The following is a 23,225-nucleotide window of genomic DNA, read 5'->3' as shown; positions in this document are numbered from 1 at the left end:
AGTTATGGCATATTGGATAAGGAGTTTGTCTGAGACGAGAAAAAGTTAGGGTAATGGATATTGGTCATGGGGTGGGGACCTTGCAATCTTCATTTTTAGACTACCTTGCTAGCTGGCTTGTGGTTGGCTTCTACCAATGAGATACTAGCAGCAATTGGAAGGTGGGAGGAGAGGAAAAGGGACTCACTTATCCTTTGATTCAGTCACTAACCCTTTAGCACAGTTGACTATGGCAGAGCATCTTTTAGTCACCCCATCATCCACTGAGCACGGCCACCTCCTCAGTCCCAGCATCAGTGCTCAGATGCCCCTCCATGGTGCTAGCGCCTGCGAGGCAGGTTCCCTTCATCAGGATTCCATCAGTGCCGTGTGAACTTCCTCTATCCTTTGGTGGTTCCAGCACCAGCTAAAGGACCCTTCCTCTGTGGTCCCAACACCAGCCAGATGGCACCTCTCCCACCGTTCCGGGCCCTGGTGATACCACCTCCTTCCTATGTTCTGGTCCTGGGGTGGTAGCTGCTTTCTGTAGTTACTACTCTCCATGTTTCATCCTTAAACTCCTTTTTTGCTTTCTCAGCTCTTGTAACACCTGTGCAAGCAACAATTGGCATTAAATTTCCTATATTTGAAATGCCTAAACAAGTGTCTTTTTTCCTGAATGGTCACATTTACTTGCATCCCATTGGTCAGAATCCAGTCACTTGATCCATCCAGCTGCAAGAGGAAGGTGGCTGGGAAACATGGTCCAGCTGCATGTCCGGGAAGAGTAGGTCACAGATTCATGTGGTACACTGCCAACAGGGCAAGTTAACTGTCATGCTAAACCAGGCAATTAAGAGACTAAAAAAAAATCATAAAGAGGTACAATTACCTAAAGAAAACCTAAGTATATATAACAAAGACCTGAAACGAGATACATAATAAAAGACCTTACTTGGGCATTGGGTAAGTACCTTAGTTTGCTAAGGCTGCTATGACAACACCACAGTGGTTGACCTAACAACAAGAATTTATTGTCTCATGATTTTGAAGGCCAGAAGTCCAAAATCAAGATGTCAGCAAGGCCAAGCTTTTTCCTGGAGCTGGTAGTAGTCTGGCGATGGCGGTGCTCTGTCATGTGGCGATCTCTCTCCTCTCTGGCTTCTTCCTTTGGCTTTCTCTGACTATGTCCAAATTTCCTCTCTTTTTAAGGCCTCTGGTCATGAGGATGAAGCCCCACCAGGATTCAGTTTGGCCAGACCTAAATAGGATATTCACAAATGAGTCCACACCTTAACTGATCATAACATCTTCAAGGGTCCTGTTTACAAATGGTTCACACCCACAAGGATGTGACTTAATACTCGAACACGTCTTTTGTGGGAGACAGGATTCAAACCCCATCAGTATCGCTTTAAGCTTCTTGGAAGTTAAGGCATGAAAAGAAACTTACTTCCTTGTACAGTTTTTAAGGAGCGTTTGAAAGTTTAAACAAGCTTTAACCTGAAATTAAACACCAGCTGCATTTATCAAGTTGATTGCCGTGTAATAGATACTAGAAGAATACACAAAAATCATAATATGCAACCAACGCATATGTTCATAAGCCTCTCCTGTTCACAAGTGTGAATTGTTTGGAAAATAAATTTGCATTCTTCATTTATTTTCCAATGTGCAAGAACACGTCTGTAGGAAAAAAATCCCTATTTGAAACTTGAATAAATGATACATTTACATACTATTTCAAGAATAAAATTGGTTAATATTAGTGTCTAGAATTTTCAAATTATTGCTATTTCTATAGCTTAAAAATATTTTAAATTCCAAAACTGGAGAATGTGATCTATATATAACAAAAATCAATTTAATAGGCTATTTCAAGTCAGATTCCAAAAATAGAACAGTAGCCTCTGACATCTGTGGCCCTAGAGCATAGAATAGTTTTTGGCACATAGTAGGTGCTCTTTATGTTTGTTGAATCAACAGTGGAATCCAAAAATATTAAATCTGTGATTGCCAAATGTATACTTAAAAGCTTATTATTATACATGCAATTCCCATATCCAGATATTGCCTGGATACAGATATCCGTAGATACAAATCGGGTCATGTTATATTATTACCTGAATCTGCCAATTCCTTGAAAAGCCCTTCCCCACCCCCGAAATATTTCCTAGGGCACAGACAACCCTCACAGACAGTGGAGGCTGCCCTTGGAGCCATCTCCACTGCTTCAAGCCAGACAGCTGCTGTTGGCCTCAACGACTCTGCCTGGAAATCTGTCCTCACAAAGAGGCTGAACCCTGCACATTCCCCAGGGCGCTGTCCTACCAGTTTGATGGACACCACAGCTACTTGTCAGCTCTCCTGGAGCAAGGGGAATGTCTCTCTCCTCTCACTTCTCATGTTCTGACAGGGGGATTGCGTGGCAACACCACCCAGACTTACATTTTAAGAATTTAGTGAGATATTTCTAAGCTCAACAACCCTTCAGTGAATCTTTGCATGTAGACCTTTGCATTTCTGCCTGATTATTTCCTCAGGATAAATTTCTGGGTCAAATTGCACACACTTGCTCTCAGGGCTCTTGATAAAGATTACCAAACAGTCAGGAAAGATGGTACTAATTTACACTCCCCCCATCTGTGTACATGAATATTGGTTTCCTAAGACCCTTGCCAACAAATAATTTTGATCTTTCTTTTTAACCAGTTGCAATTAGTAGTGTTTTCTTTCTTTCATTTTGAGCTATGCAAGCTTTGTTAAAGGTGTGTGAAAATAAGAGTTTTATACAGAAGTGCATATTGGAAAAATTTAAATCATGACAACACCCATTTTATGTAGGACAAACTTAAGCAAATGCTATTTTGAAGTGTTATTTAAACCTGGCAAATGGGACAAAAGTTAATTTGCATAACTGATCTCCGGAACTAACTCAAAGGGCAAGTCTAAGTAAACACATGCCCGAGTTGGTCCTTGGGTATTTACAATGCAGGGTGGTGTACTTGAGGCCAGCATTGAATAAACAAAGTTCAGATGCCTGATTGTGTCATTCCTTCTAAAAACTTCACATGCTGACATTTATTCCTAATCCCAGACAATCTTATGTAAATGATTTTCACGCAACAGGAAAATTATGTATTAACATTTATCTATGGAGCAATGCAATTTGGCACTTTTTGTATTCTTAGTCTGATGTTAGATAATAACTGTGGCTGTAATTCAGGAAATTATTTCCTTCATATTTGTTAAAATTCCTTTCTCCATCTCCACCTTGCTGCCATCATCCTGCCTGGTTGACCAGGGAAGGGACTTTTCTCTGTGATCATTATACAAACCACGTACTATGTAGATGTAGCTACTTAAGTTCATTTGAGTTTTCTACCACATAGAAGCTCTTTCAGGACAAAGAAGACTTTCAGATTTTCTAACAGATGTAATGTTAGCCATATAAATGCCACCATTTAACCTATCATAGGAGAGACAGCAAATTTTAGTTTCCCAGACTCAGAATGTTTCTAGCACTAGGAAGTTGATAACCTGAGAAAGTAGTCCATTTCCTCTGCTTTTTAGCGGTGGAAGAGAGAGGGAATGATTTTCTCTCACATAAGTTTCAAAAAAGTTGTTTTAGCTCGGTGATTCTAAAATGAATTTCCACGTGTCCTTGCACAGTGCCAAGCACACAGAAAACATTCTACAAATATTTGTAAAATGAACTCATGCCACTGGCAAATGTTTACATGATTTCTCTCAAAAAAACTGCCAGTGTGTAAGAGACATGATATATAAAGTATGATCCCTGGCACATGGTAAGTGCTAAGTGCTATGCATGTATGTAATGTAAAGAACAGACCCTCAGTCTAACATAGAGACGATACTAAATTGCATGGCCGTCGTCTGTCCTGCATTGCAAAGGTGCTGGCTCACACAGACATGATTTCTCAAGGAGCTGATTTGTTGAAGAAGCTCAGTGTTAATCGCCCGTCTCTGCTGTTTATCAAAATTATAATTTGCACCTGTAATTGGTGACTTTACTAAGAAACAAAGCCATGTGGGCCAAAGCTATGAGCTAGATTTCCTAAGAGATTTGGTGGTTTTTGTCCTGTTGTGGTTTGCAAGAAATGTCTGAGAGGTCTCTGCAGAAATGAAGTTTAGGGTGACCGCAGCTGCAACAACCAGAAAACTCCAGTTCTGTATTGAAGAACTTACAAAATAGGTCCCTGTGCCTGTATAGTCAAAACTCAGGCCACCAGAGATGATGTCAGCAGGTGCCGACATAACAGGTTATTTTTCATATCACTACTTCCTTAACTAGGGGGCATTTTAACAGACCAGAATTAAAAGCTACCCCACAAAGGATATGAATTCATGGAGCTAAGCTAAGTGGAACTCAGAAAAGTTAATTTTAAAAACAATTAGATGGATTGAGCAAATATCTCTTGAAGAGTTCAGACAGCTCCATGTTATCTTCATTACAGACTCATGAAGATGGAGGGTGGATATCATCCTACATCCATTTTTATGAAATGTGTAAGTGAGGGAGATAGAATAGATCATCTGCAGTTAGTGTTTCCCCAGCTTCCTTTATCCTGAGAATCCCCTGAAGTGCCTGTTAAAAAGACAAGTTTCTAGATTTCTTCCCTGAAGATTCTGATTAGTAGGTCTGGAATGGAGCTGGTATTCTCTGTCTTTAACAAAAGCCCTAGTAGAATATTCTAATTATTGGGCAAGTTTGGGAAAGACTGTCCAGATTATAATTTGCTAAATTAAAGAACTGGACTAGAAGTGTCTGGCTAAGAAATCACCAGAACTTGCAAAACTTAGTTCATGTCTAAAACTCAGCAGCAAAATAGAACCTCCATAGCCACCTGCAACCACAAAATGTCTTAAATGAAAGAATTAGTAAATTCAAATTGTCAGGACTCTATGTTGTCCCTCTTAAATGCGAAGTCAAAACCAGGGATATGTACACTGGCAAGCAGGAATTAGAATCATAATTTAAGTCCAACAAGGAAGTGACCAGAATCAAGAGTTCAGGTAAAGATGATAACAGTATTTTATCACAAATTCTCACTGTAAAGTGCATAATTATCTTATGTATCACTTAGAAAGAAAAGCATTATGATACAATGATTTCTTATCACCTAATTTATATTTAAAGAAGTAGCTCTTTCAGACCTAAAGACTTTTATCACACTTGACTCAATAACTCTTATGAATACATAAAAAGGAAAATACTGTATTTCAGTAAGTTTAAGACACATTTTCGCTCCAGATTTTTACATTACTGAAATCAGGAAGTATCTTATTATCAGTGGTGCTTGAACATTGTAGCATAGTTTAATTGGCAGAGTTTTTACTTTCTTAATAAATACTTGAAAAATATTGTCTTACAAGGTATGGCACCTTAGAGTCAATGAAATATGGTATTAAAAAATATTTTGGTTAATATATGTCTAAAACTTCTTCATGTCCAGAGATCAACTCTTTTGTATCATCTTTAATTCAGAGTCATCCATGTGCATGTTTTTCTACATGATATTGGTCCTTGGGCCATCAAGATGCAACATCTTGATGTTGATACGAGTCCTCAAAAGAACCAAGCTTCACTGGTTTTGGAATCTTTAGCCAGCTTGTTAATTAAGTAGAACTACTTATTTTGACATTGGGAATTTTGATAATTATATCTGATTCACCAACTCCCTCACCGCTTCCACAGGACCTTTTGGTTTGTACACACAACCTTTTGGTTCATGGAAATTAAAAGATTGCAACACCATTTTAACTCTAGGTTTGCCTCTGTATCACTCACACCCCTCTGCCAATCTGTTGACATTTTTGATGTATGCAAAGTCAACTGTGTTACAACTGTGGCCTCACCGAGAACAATTTTTATTTTGTTTTGTTTGTTCATTTTGACGGCAAACTTCTTTTCTATGTACGGAAAAATAACTGTGTACATTTAATCCAGTTTAGTGGCAAATCCTTTAGCCTCTGCCTTTTCCAGTATGGCAATGCAAGCCACCAATTTTGAACGCAGGACATCACCGCTTTCCCAGTGATAGCAGATCTTATTGTATCTGTTAGCTGGATCTCCTTTGTTTTCTGAGTTAACCTGTATGAAGGCCATGGTGGTGTGATCTTTCCATGCACTAGACATCCCTGTCTGGCCTTTCCCTTGATGATGCAGTAGAGAACCCTCCCTGTATGACACAAGGTGGGCAGGAAGACAACCTGCTCAATGGGGACCACGTCATGTGGAATCACCACCAGCTGAGCCTTCTTGCCTTCCACCAAGGTGGTGACAGTTTTCACCCCTGCTCCAAGCACAGGCAGCCTCTTAGTGGAGCCATGCCCTTTGCCAGTAGCTTTCTTCTCAGCCAGGCCAACAGCCTCTGCTCCTTCTCTTACTTTGTCTATGGTCTGTATTTGTGGGACACCTTAGGCGGCAGTTGAGTAGCTTTGGGTGGTCCAAGGCTGATGGTGGGGGGGGGGGAGGCTCTCAGCTGCTTATAGAGGATGGCTCTTTGACAAAGCAGATGAGGTCCCCTTTTGGGTTCCCTTTCAGTTGGATGTCCAATGCCAACATTCTCTGGTCTTTTCTCAAACAGGGGATTTGCCACCTTCTTGGCCTCCTGCTTCTTCACGACACCAGGCCACCTTCTTCCCTTTTGGCTTCCTGGGTGGCCAGACAAGCTGACTGCTAACTCAAAGATACCTTCCAATTTCAGAGACCTAAAGTGTGGAAAAAACATGCCCTCAGAGGCAATGAAATAAAGTTCAGGGACAGGGGAGGGAGTTAGGCGTCACCGTTTAAGGTCACATAAGGACAGTTATCAAAACAGAGTCCAAGTGAAACTGAGATCAATTCATCTGGGGACAGGGATACAAAAGTCATAGACCCAAAGTTAATCAATTTAAGTTAGTAGTCAGGTCAAAATCAGAGTCATAAAACAAAAAATATGGGTGAATAGTTCAGCATGTCGAAATAAAATATACATTATGAATCTATCTGATGTGTACAGATCTTGAGGAAATGGAAGATTGATTGTCATCCTAAATTCATAGAGGGTTTACCTACAACATCCCTATGAGGTAAAAAGTAAAAGCCCTGTTCAGAGAGGAGGTAACTGAGCCTCCACGAATCAGTACTTCCTTAGAGTCACACATCTTGTGAAAAACAGAATCTGACTCCAAAGCCAAGAGCCTTTTGACGTCACCAAAAGAAAGAGGGAATCATCTTTAATAACATTTAATAGAAGAACCTGTCAGTATTTTGTTTTGTGAGTTGAGATGAGCCGACGGTGTACACGTGACTAAAGCAGAGGCATTCCTTGGGATTCATTCTTAGCTATCGGATTTTAAAAGGAGTCAAACATGTTCCAGAAGGAGAGGTCTAAAGGCTCACAGTGTTGCTGAGATGCTAGCTGCTTGGGTACACACTGAGCACCACTAACACATGATGTCAGCAGCTGGGTTTGATCTTCTTATGCTCATGAGTTAAGTGGCATTTGGTGTCATAGCAATAATCTCTTAAGACCCAATTTCCTCATTTCTAAGTAAGTATAATATTACCCACTTTGTGGCACTGCTCTGAAGATTAGAAACAGTGTATGCAAAACATCTAGCACAATATCTGGCAAAATGGTATGTATTAATAATAGTTATTTTTATTCATAATGACAACTCCACTGACCCAATTAGTCAATTCTACATTAAAATGATTTGGTTTCCACAATTTAAATTCACGTGAAAAATATTTGAGGCAACAGAGCATGGCGGTCAAGTGTATGAACTGTGGAGTCCAATCCCTACTGAACTGATTACCAGCTCTGTGATTTGGGGGAAGTTACCTAACTTCTCTCTTCCTTGGTTTCCTCAATTATAACAAGGGAGTAATAGAATCTACCTCATAGGATTGTGGTGAAAATTAAATGAGTTTTATTTGTAAAGAGCTTAGAATATTGTCTGGTACAAAGTAGGTTTATATAAGTCTCTGTTTAAAGAAAATTTTATGCAGACATTAACTCATGCCACTTTTCAAATAAGTGCTTAGACAGCAATATGTGAAATATGTTTCTCACAAGCAGAATCATTTTTATTTTTAATGCACAGCTAATGGATGGTATGCATGGTTCAGAAATAGACAAATAAGAACCCCGTTCCAAGACCTAAGCCAGTTCACAGAAGTGGATCTTCTTGATTGAGGGGGAACCCAAAGTCCCTTTGAGGACATTTCTTGCAACAGGTGTGTTCTGTGAACCTTCTTCCCAATTAATCCCAGAGGGACCTGCAACCATTCATCAGGGTGACAGAGCAAGGGGGAAAGAGACATACCCAGAGCTTCTGAGAGATAACAGTATTGGCTCTGAGCTGAAGCTAATCCTCAGAGTCCCAGAACACCATCGTGGTCGCAGTCAGAGTGGGGCTTATCACTTGATACATGGAATCCTGGCCTGAGTCTACTTTACAATGGATCTGATAGGATACAAGACCAACCCCATGGCCATTTCCTCAGTCATGGAACATGTAATAGGAATAAATACTTTTCAGTAACTGGCAGATTCCCCACATTGGTTCCTTGACCCTTGGAGTAAGTACTGTTTTTAGTAGGAAGAGCCAAATAGAAGCCCTCTCCACCCTTACCCAGCCAGGATAGGAACCAAGAGCAGTCCCATATATCTGGGTAACTGCAGATATGGGAACAACTTGCCTCTTTGGCTAGCAAAAGCCAGGTGGGTCTTAGAAGATAACTGTGAATTATTGTGAACTTAATTGGGTGGTGATGCCAACTGTGGCTAACGTTCTAGAGGTAGTTTCTTAATTGAAAGCAAATAATCACTGTACTATTGACTCAGGAAAAGCTCTCTGATTCCTATCAGGATAGAAAACCAGAAGTCATTTGCCTTCAGGTGGCAGAGACTGTGTCCTTACCTCAGGGCTGTGCAAACTCTCCTGCTTTCTGACATAAATAGTCCAGAGATAACTTGATCACCTTGATATCCCACACTGGTTGGTCAGACAGGGTTGCGACCAGAAACAGATGATATACTCAAACTGGATAATTTAGGATAATTTAATAAAGGGACTGTTTACAACAGTGAAAGTGTCTTAGATTGAATTATGGACCTTAAATCAGACATGTTCTTAATCTGCATTCCAGTGGGTATGAACCCATCCTATAGAGGACCTCTGGAATATGTTATTTTTAGTTAGGGTATGGCCAAACTGAATGAGGGTGGGTCTTAGTCTGGATTACTAGAGGCTTTATAAGGAGAAAGTCACAGGGAGAAGCCAGAAGTTAGCAGGGACCTGGAAGAGAAAGGAGAGGACAGCGCCATGCAACAACAGGAAGCAGAGATATAAGCCAAGGAACCCAAAGGATTGCCAGCAGCCAGCACCAGAAGGTACAGATTTTGGGGAGACAGCATTGCCTTGCTGATGCCTTGATTTTAAACTTCAGCTAGTCTCAAAATCATGAGCCAATAAATTCCTGTTTTGTTAAGCCAAAACCAGTTTATGGTATGTGTGATAGCAGCTCAGGCAAACCAAGAAAGAAGGGATGTGAAATCAAAGACATTACCACCCTTAGATGTGAAGGGACAAGGGTGGGGGTAGTTATGGAAGCCCAGAGAGAATAACTGTAGCTGTCACAGTGAGCTGCCTGACAGGAAGTATGGTCTTTGATGGATGGGTACAGTCAACCGAATGCAATCCAGAGAGAGCTACCCTGACATCAAACTCCTCCCATCTCTTGTCGGTGCCTCCCATTGGCCAATCTCACCTGGAAGCCAGAGGGTGAGGGAGGGCATGAATAAAATTGATAGAGGCCAGCCACAAATACAAAGAGAAGGATGGAGAAGAGTGAAGGGTACATCTGGAGGAGGAAATGGAAAATATTCAGCACACTGGCCTGTTACTGGGTATGGCAAGCAGGATACAGCCAATAAATGAAACACTTCAGTAAGACATAGCACACCAAAGGACAGGAGGTGAACACCACAGTAGTTCAAGGCTGTCACATCAATGAGGTTTCTAGCCTGAGGCCTGTTGAGATATTCCCTCTAAAGTGAGACAAAGTTCCCGCAGCTCATATTACCCACTGCAAAGAAGGAGGCACACCATCTAATTGGCCCCTTTGGATTCTAGAGGCAGCATATTGCCATATTTGAGCCTGCTGCTCCAATGCAGTTAGCATCCAGCTATAAGGCTGCCAGTGTCGAATGGGGTATGAAGCAAGAAAAGGCTCTGTAGTAGGTTCAGGCTGCACTATCAACTTCCCTGCCAAGGGGGCGTTATGCCCCACCCAATGGTGTTGAAAGGTCTATGGCAGACAAAGACACCCCATTAGGAAAATCACAGCACAGACCTCTAGGGTTTTACAGTAAAGCCATACCCTGTTCTGCTCACAGGTCTTCTCCATTTGAAAGGCACCTCCTGGCTTGCCACTAGGACCTAGTAGAGACGTAGGCCTGCCCATGGGACTCCAAGTAATTATGCGACCTGAATTGCCCATCATTAACTGGGTTTTATGTCTGATCTATTAAATCATAAAATTGACTGTGTACAGCAGACATGTTCTGTTGTCAAATGGAAAGACTATAAATGAAACCAAACCATAGCAGGTCAAGAAGCACAGGTAAATTTCATAAGCACATGGCTCTGACCCATTTGGTAGCTGATCCTGCTACTTTTCCACCTCTCCCCTAACTCACAGCTACGGCCTTCTGGGGGAATCCTTAGATCCAATTAATGGAGAAGGAAAAAGCATGGTCTAGTTGATGAATGGGTCTACACTATGCTTGTACCAGCTAGAAGCAGACAACTGCTCCATGACATCCCCACCCAGGTTTATCCCTGAAATACGGTAGTGAAGGGAAATCTTCCCAGTATGCAGAACTTTGGGTAGATCTGCTTATCTACTTCATGTTGGAGCAGAGAAGATCTGAAATTATGACCTACTCAGATCTAAGGTAGAGGCCAATCGGTTGTCTGGATAGGGACTTGGGACGAACAGATCTGGAGGACTGAGGATAAGGCAGACTGATACGTACCTCTTGAGATGGATATAGACTGTGAAGAGAAATGCCCTTTGGCGACAAGGAGTTCTGGTAGAAAGGTGGCGAGAAGTGCCCACCAACAGGCCTTCACCTCTTGTTAATAAACAAGAGGATAAGACGAGCCATCCTCTGGATGATGTTTATCCTCTTTCCCCAAGCAACGCATTTCCTGCTCAATGGGTTTTATTACAAAGTGACCGTAGTGTCAGGAACGTGGGCTCAAAACATGGCCTTTCTCGGTTTGATGTGCTGAGCCCTCGAGCATGGGACTTGCCCTTATGAAGCTCATTACCACAAAGGAGAGTCTAAACTTGCATGTAATGGTGCCTAAGAGTCTCCCCCTGAGTACCTCTTTGTTGCTCAGATGTGGCGCTCTCTCTCTCTAACTGAGCCATCTCGACAGGTGAACTCGCTGCCCTCCCCCCTGCGTGGGACCCGACTCCCAGGGGTGTAAATCTCCCTGGCAATGCAGAATATGACTCCCGGGGATGAATGTGGACCTGGCATCGTGGGACTGAGAGTATCTTCTTGACCAAAAGGGGGATGCAAAATGAGACGAAATAGTTTCAGTGGCTGAGAGATTTCCGATGGAGTCAAGAGGTCACTCTGGTGGACATTCTTATGCACTATATAGATAACACCTCTTAGGTTTTAATGTATTGGAATAGCTAGAAGTAAATACCTGAAACTACCAAACTCCAACCCAGCAGTCTGGACTCCTGAAGACAATTATATAATAATGTAGATTACAAGGGGTGACAGTGTGATTGTGAAGACCTTGTGGATCACACCCCCTTTATCTAGTGTATGGATGAGTAGAAAAATGGGGATAAAAACTAAAGGACAAATGGGGTGGGATGGGGGGATGATTTGGGTGTTCTTTTTTCACTTTTATTTTTTATTCTTGTTCTGGTTCTTTCTGATGTAAGGAAAATGTTCAGAGACAGATTGTGGTGATGAACGCATAACTATGTTATCATACTGTGGACAGCGGATTGTTTACCATGGATGATTGTATGGTGTGTGAATTATTTCAATAAAACTGAATTTAATAAAAAAAAAAAAAAACAGCAAAAAAAAACAAAAAAAACACATGGCCTTTCTTCACCAAATCTGATCTGCCTATTGCCATTACTAAGCACCCAATTGCCAACAATGTGAGCTAACACTGAATGTCAATAGGGCACTATTCCCTGCAGAGACCATCCAGCTGCTGGTCCACTCTCCATCAGAGAAGGGCAGTGATATGTCCTCATAGAGAAGAAAACTATTTCACATGTAGACTTGCTTTCTCCCCCAAAACAGCTCCAGCAGCACCACTATTGGTGGACTCACAGAAGCCTTATTCCATCATTGTTGTATCCCACACATCATCACCCCTGAACTGTAAAATTCGTTTTAGGCACTGGAAGTGTAGCAAAGGGCTCATACCAGGACCCACTGATTTTTTCACCCTCCCCATCACTGAGAAGCTGTTGACCTGAAAGAACCAACTTAAGACTCAGTTATGGTACCAACTAGAGTACAGCATTCCACAGAATTTGTGACTGTATTACAGGATGTAGGATATACCTTAAACTTGTGGCCAATATATGGTACATCAACATCACTGCTTTAAAGCCAGAATACAGGAAACAAGAGATGGAAATGAGTATAGTTCCTCTTACTATCGTATCTAATTACCTACTTAAGGAATTTTTGCTTACCGAACCCCAAAGCTTTGGTTCTCAGGATTTAGAGGTCCTACTTCCCAAGGAGGAATTCCTTCTCCAGGGAACACAGTTATGGTTCCAGTCAATTGGAAGCTGAAACTGTCCCCTGGCCAGTTGTGGCTTCTCTTGCCTCTGAGTCAACAGTCAGAAAAGAGGGTCACAGTACTGGCCAGAGTGATTGATCTGAATTACTAAATTTTCTGCTAAACAATGGGGAGCAAGTCAGACTATGTTTGCAGCCCGAGAAATTCACTAGGGAGCTCTTTGTGTAGTGATCCTAATCAATAAAAACTCCACAAACCCAACAAAGACAGGACCACCAAAGATTCAGAGCTTATAAGAATGAAGGTTTGGGCAACCCCATGGGTAAAGGATTCTGTCCTACTGATAAACAATAAGAAGACCACAAAATGGGCGGTGTTTGAAGGTAGCTGACTATCAATTTAGGCCATAAGAACTGTGTATCAGTTATCTATTGCCAAGGAAGCTGCAAAACAAACAGCTACAACTATAAATATGATTGCTCATGCATCTGGGATTAGCTGAGACTGACCAGCTAACTGTACTGATCTTGGCTGTCTGAGAATCAACTTACTTCCTGGCTGATCTGGAACAGCTTTATCTAAGCCAGTTAGGGCACTTGGCTCTGCGGTCTGTACCACTCATCCTTCAACAGGCTGGCATGAGCATGTTTCCATGGTGAGGGCAGAGATGCAAGAGCGCAAATGGAAACAAAGGAGGAGTTTGAGGCCTATGCTTGGAACTGGCGTATCACTACTGCTACTCCTTTTGGCTCACCAGCTGTGCCAGTTTGGATGTATTGAGTCCCCCAAAATGCCATGTTCTTTGATGCAATCTTGTGGGGTAGATGTATTAGTGTTGATTAGGTTGGAATCCTTTGAGTGTTTCCATGGAGATGTGACTCAATTAACTGTGGATGAGACCTTTGATTGGATAATTTCCATGGAGATCTTACCCCACCCATTCATGGTGGGTCTTAATTGAATCACTGGAGTGCTATAAAAGTGTTCACAGACAGAAGGATGTACTGCAGCCAAGAGAGACACTTTGAAGAATGCACAGGAGCTGAAAGTGGAGCTGGAACACAACCTGGGATCAGCAGGTGCCAGCCACGTGCCTTCTCAGCTAACAGAGGTTTTCTAGATGCCATTGGCCTTCCTTTAGTGAAGGTATACTTGTGTTGATGCCTTCATTTGGACATTTTCATAGCCTTCAGACTGAAACTTTGTAACCAAATAAACCCCCTTTAAAAAAGCCAATCCATTTCTGGTATTTTGCATAATGGCAGCATTAGCAAACTGGAACACCAGCTCAGAGTCAAGGTGTGAGGATGTGGCCTTCACATCTTTCATGAGAGCAACTGGCAAGTCATAGGGTGAAAGGCAGGGATACAGAGTGGGGTGAAGAATTTGTGCCACAATTGGAGGTGGTTCTCTCCTAAAGCTTCCAGAACTGCTCCTTCCTCTTATTCCTTCAGGTGTGGGACCCATGGTGGGTGCCACTGTATTAACTCTGGTATACTTCACCTTCCTTTGGTGGTTTCTCTGCCCACATCAGTTGAATAGTCCCCTTCTTCAAACTCCATTCCAACGCTCCTGGAGTCACCATCTGTTTCCTGCTGAGGCCCTGAATCACACAGTCTCTCCAATATTAAGCAGAGAAAGTAAGATAGAAATGGTATTTATATTATTTTACCTTTTATATTAAAAAGGGAATAATATAACTAGCTATGCATATTTATTTCTGTTCCCTAAAAGAGAAAAATAGAAGCATCAATCAATGCTAAAAAATAGTGAAGGAAGGAACAGAGTGGAGAGGATAAAGTTCAACTTCTCTGAGTGTACCTTCATTTGTATTGTTTGACTCTGGAGTCAGTTAATGTTTTACATAATCAAACATCAAAATTAAATTATAAAAAGGGAGAAGTTATCCCTTAAAAAAAAAAAAGAACCTGAAATAGATGAACCTATGATCCAATGGGTTACATCACCTATAGGGCAAAACATTTCTTCAAATGAATTTAAAACACAATATTTTGATTATGTATCCTTAACAAGATATTTTTTCATATTCATCTTTATTAATTTTATTCTGAATGTACATACGAGGTCTTCTGTGTCAGAGACAGACTTCTAACTGCATATGTCTCAGTAAATAAGCGTGTTGACCCCTTTGCGGTAGCCCTTATCCCAAGGGCGATGCCATGAGAAACATCCCAACCATCTCAACTTTTTCTGACATCTTCCCCTTGGCCTTGAGCACCTCTTACTTCCTCCCCGGGGAAAGGTTCGGGTTTCTAAAGCTTTCAGGTTAGACTGGCACCAGCGAGGCCACCCCAGGTTGGATCCCTCGTAGGCGGCAGCTGGGGCCCCAGGACTCCCGGGGCGGGGGCGGGTGTGCGCTTGGCAGTGGCCGCGGAGGAGGGGCCGGAGCGCGGCGCGGGGTGCGCGCTTTTCCCGGCCGGCTGGCGGCGGCGGCCCAGTGGGGCGGCGGGCATGGCCGGGGAGCGGCGAGGGGTGCAGCTCAACGCGCTGCCGGACCACTCGCCGCTGCTGCAGCCGGGCCTGACCGAGCTGCGGCGCCGGGCCCTGGCGGCTGGCGTCCCTCTCGCGCCGCACCCGCTGTCCGACGCCTTTCTGCTGCGGTTCCTGCGCGCCCGGGACTTCGACCTGGACCTGGCCTGGCGGGTAAGGGGCCTCCCAGCCGCTCCCCGTCGGACGTCCGGGGTGGGTGCCTCAGGCTTCGCCGGAGCCCGGTGAAGCCCGAGGTGCAGGGAGGACCCGGCGGCGGAGCGCGTCCCGACGCACTGGGTGGCGCGCGCGGTGGCCGCGGGGCTTCGGAGAAATCGGGCGCCAGTGAGTGCAGTTCCTCCGGGCCCTGGAAACGGGAGAAACCAGGCAGTGCCGGAGCCCGCTGGGGGATGGCCCGTTTGACCCCCAAACACTGGAACTCTCCTAACGTGGGAACTGTCAGAAGTGCCCTAGATGAGTCTCCCCAGCCCATCAAGTTCGGAGGAAATGCCTTTTTTCCTCGCTGGAAGATAGCCTGTGATACACAACAAAGTAACAGCTGAGAAGTAGGAAGCTCAGACCTTGCTCAGTTATCTGCTAAGTTTTATCTCAGCAGATAACTCTAAGGGCTGGGGTGGGGTGGGAATGAAATTACTGGTACAACCGAGGTTTTGAAGCCATATCCTAGCAAAATAGTATAATTGATCGTAATATTTAAGTGTCAAGACAGTGAAGTTGCCAGTATATATTTTGAAACAGTATGTTACAGGCTGTGAGAAAGGCTGTGATGGACAGGGATCCGAAAGTGGGATTTAGACCTTGAGTTCCCCATTGACTAGCAGTGTCACTGCAGGCTCAGCATCCTCGTCTGTTGTTTTAACCGGAGGAACGCCTACTTCAGTCGACAGGTTGCGAGGACTGAACAAGAACCGATTAAGATTGGAACAAGACGTGACCAGCACAATGCGTGGCACATAGCGCAGCTAGACATGATCCAGTCCTTTCTCCAAGTGATTTTCTCATTGTCACCTAGCTAGTTGGAAGGCAGGGACATTATTATAGTTCAGAATTCCAACGTGTCTCACTGTAAGATTTTTTTTGTTGTTAATTTTTTATTGAAGCAGTAATGAGTACAGGTGGTAATAATGATGATGATAATGAGTACAGGTGGTGATGATGATGATGATAATAATAATAATAATCCAGATAATAGAAAGCAGAATAATAATAATAATCCAGATAATAGAAAGCAGAATAATAATAATAATCCAGATAATAGAAAGCAGTAAAGAATGAAAAATTTCCCCACCCCAAATCTTGGTTTGCCAGAAGGGTTAGTTACTGTTAACAATTTCTTGTTAACCTTTCTGGATATAGTCTATGCTTGCACAAGCATATGTGTGTGTTTTATACTTTGCCTTTCTTACGTGACTTATCCCAGGGGTCATCCTACATCAGCATGTATGGTATTGAACAAAAGCAGTGGGTTCTCTGTCCGATGTGCATAGAGTCAATCCATGACACCCGGGTTTCAAAGAGAGAAAATGTTTATTGCTAAGCATGAAGCAGGAGATCAGATGGCCTAAAGGCCCAAGAATCTGTCTCCCCCAGTCTAAGGAGTTCAGGGTTTTTATGGATTCAAACAAGTGGGGATGAAGTTGTTACCATTACAATAGTAGGTATACACAGGGACAAGACTAAGCTATAATAACCATTACAGTAGTAAGTACAAGCAAGGGTGAGACTAGTTGAGTTTCAATAATTTCAGGTATTAATTTCTGCCATTGGACCTTGGTGTTGTTACCAGCCAATGGAGTGCAGCCGTGAATGCTGTTCATTCCTTCATTCAATTATTATTATTTTTATTAAAAATAGCAAGCAACATTTATTGAGTATTACTTTACTGTACTGCCTTGTATGTTAGTTTCAATAACTTTATGTTGAAAATATTTTCCTTAATTTACAGGTCAGGAAAATAAAGCACATAGAAAAACTTGCTCAGGCTTGGAGAGTCATCTGCTGGGAAATAGTGTAACAGGGATTCGTAGGAAACTTGCCTGAATTGAAAGACTTTCAACCATAAGCTGCCTTCTAATATGATTCTTTTCTTCTTGAAAACATTCAAAACTATATTTAAATGTGAAATATTGTCAGAGAAAATATGATATTTCCTTTAGTGTCCTAAGCTGCTGAAGCAAATACCATGAAGCGGTTGGCTTAAGCAATAGAATTTTTTTTTTTCAGTTCAGTTTTCTTGAGATATATTCACATACCCTACAGTCATCCACAGTGTACCATCATTGTTCACAGTACCATCATATAGTGGTGCATTCATCACCAAAATAAACCTTTGAACATTTTCATTACTCCAAAAAAATAAAAAATAAGATAAAAAAATACAAGTAAAGAAGAACACCCAAAACATCCCATATCCACCATCCCCCCCATTACTCATTTAATTTTTGTCCCCATTTTTCTACTCTTCTATCCATACACTGAACAAAGGGAGTGGGAGCAACAAGGTTTTCGTAATCACACAATCACACTGTGTAAGCTACATAGTTACACAGTTGTCTTCAAAAATCAAGACTACTGGGTTGCAGTTCAACAGTTTCAGATATTTCCTTCTAGCTATTCTAATATACTAAAAACCAAAAAGGGATATCTATATAACACAATGAATGGCCTCCAGAAAGACCTGTTGACTCCATCTGAAATCTCTCAGTCACTGAAACTCTATTTTGCTTCATTTCTCTTCCCCCTTCTGGTCAAGAAGACTTTCTCAATCCTATGATGAGGGTTTAGGCTCATCCCTGGGGATCATGTCCCATGGTGCCAGGGAGATTTACACCCCTGGGTGTCATGTCCCATGTAGTGGGGAGGGCAGTGAGTCCACCTGCAGAGTTGGCTTAGAGAGAGGCCACATCTAAGCAACAAAAGTTCCCTCTTAGGCCCAATTATAAGTAGGCTTAGCTTCTCCTTTGCAGTAACAAGCTTCATAGAGGCAAGCCCCAAGATCAAGGGCTTGGCCTTCTAACTTGGTAGTCCCCAATACTTCAGAGAATATCAGGAAATCCCCGGGTGGGAAGTTTAATATTTCCACATTTCCCCCCAGTGCCTTAAGGGGGCTTTGCAAATACATTTTTATTCTCTGCCCAAATTACTTTGGGATGTATCAGGGTTTCACACTAACCTGTGCAAACCAACCAGATCTCACTTCCTATTCAAAGTGCCATGTAATTATGGTGTTTGAATAAACTGACCGTACAAGTTAAATTATTTAGTGTGCTACTAGAAACTATAGATTTTGCACTAAATAAATATCTCTTCCTTTGGTCTCACACAGAACTTGAAATTTTAAAATACAGTCAACATCGTCCTTTACCCTTTAGTCTGATTTGCCTTAGTCCTAACCAGATCTGCTTCATTCATATCTCTAATTGAAGGCTGAACTCTTCATCAGCTTTTTTTTTTTTTAACAGTTGCAGTATGGGGTAATACTGACATTCATAGCTGCCGAACTCTAGCTCTGAGTCTCAGATGTCACACAGATACCTGAAGTTCCAGGAACTGACCAGGTTATACAAAATAGCTCAGCATCTCAGAATTTGGAGATAACCATCACAACTTGGGAATAGATGTGACTGCTTTAAGAGCTTACAATCTAGAGACCTTTACAATAAGCTCCCCCCCCGATAATCTGTGCTCTAAGATTCAATTCTTAGAGTGTGCACATTGTAGTTAGTCCGTATTAGTGAGGTATTATAATGTTTGTCTTTTCATTTCTGGCTTATTTCATTCAAAATGCTATCCTTAAGAAACATTCACTTAGCTGAATGCCTCACAACTTCTTTCTTCTTGCAGCCACTCAATATTCTATTGTATGCATACACCACAGTTCACCATTCTGTTCATTAGTTGATGTACCCTTAGGCCACCTCCATCTAAGCAATGGGAATTTATTATCTTTCAGTTTTGAAGCTGGAAAAATGTCCAAATCAAGCCATCTTCTACACAATGCTTTCTTCCTGAAGATTGGCTGCCAGCGATCTGTGGCTCCTCTGTCACGTGGCAAGGCATATGGTGATGCTGGCTGGTTTCTCCCTTCTTTTCCGGGTTTCATTGATTTCAGCTTCTTGCTTCCGTGGCTTTTTTTCTCTCTTCAAATCCATTCCATTTATAAAGGATTCGAGTAATAAGTTTTAAGATCCATCCTGACTGAGATAAGTCACACACTCACTGAAGTAACCTCATAAAAAGGCCCTACTTACAATGAGTTCACACCCACAGGAATGGATTAGATTTAAGAACCTGTTTTTCTGGGGTACACACAGCTTCAAATCACCACGGTATTCAAAAGGGCTTCCTTTTTGAATTGTAACTCGATATGCATGTATTTTAAAAACCCACTTAAGAATAGGAACCTCTTAGCTATTGTAAGAAGGGAGGGAACATTAACACCACAGCTGAGTTGTTGTGATTATGGGTTTGCTCTTTCACATCCATTTAGGATTCCAGGAGCTGAGGTCTGTATAGCTACCAGGTCTAGAGTTTCAGCATGTTCTCTTCTCCTAAAATCAGTGATTATTTTTATTTTTTTTAATTTTAAATGTTTTATTTTGAAATACTTTCAAACTTACAGGACAATTACAAAAACAATACATACCCTATACATAGAACTACACCATACCCTATTCCCCACTCCCCCAAGATACCCAAATTTATTAATTTTAACATTTTACCACATTTTCTGTGTCATTCCATCTTTCTCTCCATCAACCTTTCAATCCATCTGTCTATCCGTCCATCTATCTGTCTTTCGGTCTGGTTCTCCATCCATCTGTTTATCAGTCCATTTTCTGAGCTCTTGATTGTAGGCTGTATGTACTATATTCCTTGTACACTTAATCCTGCCATGTTCATTTCCTGGAACAAGGATATTCACTTATGTATCCGTCCTAAATGCAGTTAAGTTCAAGAAATTTAATATTGATATAATGCTTATAGTCTATATTCCAATATTTTCATATGTCCCAGCAACGTCCTTTTAAACCTTCTCTCCTCCCTTGCTAGATCCCATCCAGGATTATGTATTTCCTTTAATTCTCATTGTCTCTTTAGTTGCTCTTTCTTTTTTTGATTGTGGGGACATATATAAGATAAACGTTCCCATCTCAACTACCCCCAAGCATACCATTCAAGTAGAATCAGGGTCATTCAATATGCTGCGGTGTCCTCACCACCTTTGCTAAATTTTCCCATCTTACCCAAGAGACACCCTTCACCGTTTTGCATTAACTCCCCATTCCCCTTGCTCCATGCCCCTGACAACCTGTATTCTAATTTCTTCTCTGTGCACTTGCATATTATCTGATATTTTCTTTGTAGTTGGGGCTTAAATTCAACATTCTAAATCTATAAAAATCTCATTTACTTTGATACCAACTTAACTTCAATAGTGTACACAAACTGTTCCTATACCCATTTGTTCTGTCACCTTTATGTAGTTCGTCACAAATTATATCTTTATATATTATGAATCCAAACCCACTGATTTATCATTACACTTTATGTATTTGCCTTTCACATCCTGTAGGAAGTAAAAAGTGGAGTTACAAACCCAAAAATACAGTGGTACTGGCATTTAAAAATACCCATCATTACCCTCACCAGAGATCTGTATTTCTTCTTGTAGCTTCAATCTACTGCTTGTCCTTTCCTTTCAACCTTTGGAACTCTCTTTAGCATCCCTTGTAGGGCCAGTTTAGTGGTGACAAAACTCTCTCAGCTTTTGTTTGGGAATATCTTAATCTCTCCCTGGTTTTTTGAAAGGCAGTTTTGCCAGATATAGAAATCTTGTTTTGTAGTTTTTTTTGCTTTCAGCATTTTAAATCAGTGGTTATTTTTTGAATTTGTACAGTTTGTCTGGCAGTACACAAGACCAGATACAGTAAACAGGACAAACGCAATTTCTACCATCACAAAACAGGCATTCTATTGGGGTAGTGCGTCCTTGTACATTTGTTTTTATGGATAAAAAGAATATATCTTTATAGGATAGGCTCAACCTGCACAATTGCTGGATAAAGTGGAATGTGCATTTTTCAATGTTGATGGTTGTACCAAGCTATCAATCCAAAGAATTTGCACCAGTATTTCACACTGATATTATCACCTACACAGCATTATCAAACTTGCTCTGTCAGTATGCTTCATGAGAAATAGTTTCTCACTGTTATTATAATATGCACTTTTTTAATTAGAAGTGATGTTACCCATCTTTTATGTATTAAAAAAATTAATTCTTTTCCAGTTTGTTTTTGCCATTTGTTCATTTTTATGTTGGGATATTATAATCTTTTATTGATTCATAGAATATCTTTATGAATTAAGGAAAATAGTCTTTTGTCATAGCTGTTTGTTTTTTGACATTGTTCATACTGTTTTCTTTCTATGCAGAATTAAAGCTTTTTTAGGTAATCAAATGTAATTGGTTTGAATGCTTCTTGATTGCTTCTGGGTTTTATAAACTCTTCTCCTATCCCCAAATTTCTTATAGTAATTTATGGCTTCTTTTTTTTTTAAACTTGGAATCTGCTATCTACCTGGATTTATTTATTTGTTTGCTCAACTTACATATTTATTTTCTTCTTTAATAATATAAATGTTTAAGGATATGAATTTTCCTCTGAACACAGCCTTAGTTATTTGATATAGGTGGGTTTTTTATATTATTTAAGGTTTTTGTTGTGGTAGCCTATATACATCAAAACATTTCCCATTTTACCTGGATATATTTTGATGTAGTAAGTGAAATGGGAATCAGCTTTATTTATTTTTGCTTTGTCAGATGGATGCTCAGGTATTCTAAAATCACAAGTAATAAACTAATGTTTACTCATCAGCCACTGAGGTTCTATGAAGAGTACATAGAGAAAGACCTTAAACATTTGTATGTATAGAGATAACTAATATTAACAAGTATATGACGTGCTGATTTCATCTTGGCTGCTTTTTTAAAGTAGTGTCTAAATAGAAAAAGAAATATAATTTACCTCCAGGCTCTGTGATACGTTTCTTTCTGTATTCTTTATTTGACTGAATTGTTTTCACTGCACCATGCCTTTTAAGAATCAGCTAGCAAGATTGTGTCTCAATCCACTGGATAGAAATCAAGTTTCTGTGTGTGAATTCTTTGCTGTCTTACTTTTCTGCCAACTGGAAAAGAAAGGAAAAGGGTAAAAGGGTGAAACTATGTTTTCATTTTTCTCTACAAAGGCAATGAAACTCAAGCTCTCATTTTTCATAATGAAAAAGAAAAGCCCTATAGTTTTGGTGTATGAAGAAAGCTTGATTAGTACCTCAGTTTCAATGAAATTTCCTGTTATTCCAGTTTTGTATTTGAAGTTATAATGAATTAATGAGGCTGTCTTATCCTAATAGCCAATATGGTTAGGGAGTGCTGGGCACACTGGTAAGTAAGGGATTTGTGGATTACATCATTATTTCTCATTTTAGAAGAAACTGAAGTAACTTGTCCAAAATCACATAGCTTTGAAACCGCCACCTGCTACACAATAAATACTTTTTCTCGAAATCCTGGTGTCACAGTGTTGACTTCTGTGTGGATTGGGCAGAAGAGCCCACTTGGGTGGTGACAGCTTCTAAGTGACAGAGCAAGGATTTGCACTTGGGTTGAACCAGAGCATGTGTTCTCAACTCTGTGACCCTTGCCCCTTCAGTTTAAAACAATGAACTTAAAATACAAGCACCTCTTAACCACTCTAGGTTCAGCATATTTTTATGGACTCCTGTCTTTCAAAAACGAATAGCACAGTTCCTACTATTTTTGATCCATGTGATAAGTTTTTTTATCCTTCAATTATTTTCATGTTTTTCCCAAAGACTTCTAGCTTTTAAAATTCCATTGACTTCTCCTGCTA

The 23,225-nt window shown here is 41.0% G+C and overlaps 1 protein-coding gene, 1 long non-coding RNA gene and 1 pseudogene across 2 annotated transcripts in view; 1 reads left to right on the top strand and 2 right to left on the bottom strand.

The window, feature by feature from the left end:
- Nucleotides 1-5,941: 5,941 nt before the first annotated feature.
- Nucleotides 5,942-15,269, bottom strand: LOC119508791 (annotated as a pseudogene).
- The window catches only part of TTPA (alpha tocopherol transfer protein), a 24,660-nt gene continuing 16,563 nt past the window's right edge, over nt 15,129-23,225 (top strand). The window contains exon 1 of the mRNA XM_037803485.1: nt 15,129-15,459. Coding sequence (XP_037659413.1) covers nt 15,268-15,459 — 192 coding nt within the window. The 5' untranslated portion in view covers nt 15,129-15,267. The remainder of the gene's footprint in view (nt 15,460-23,225) is intronic.
- The window catches only part of LOC119509456, a 46,763-nt gene continuing 43,330 nt past the window's right edge, over nt 19,793-23,225 (bottom strand). Inside the window, exons 2-3 of the long non-coding RNA XR_005211705.1 lie at nt 22,338-22,500; nt 19,793-20,208 (exon numbers count right to left, since the gene is read on the bottom strand). This is a non-coding gene — a long non-coding RNA (uncharacterized LOC119509456). The remainder of the gene's footprint in view (nt 20,209-22,337; nt 22,501-23,225) is intronic.

This window comes from Choloepus didactylus, chromosome 14 (assembly GCF_015220235.1).
Source record: "Choloepus didactylus isolate mChoDid1 chromosome 14, mChoDid1.pri, whole genome shotgun sequence".
NCBI classification, from domain to species: Eukaryota; Metazoa; Chordata; class Mammalia; order Pilosa; family Megalonychidae; genus Choloepus; species Choloepus didactylus.
Note: the sequence above shows the minus strand (reverse complement) of the source record. Positions and strands in the feature narration are given on the sequence as shown.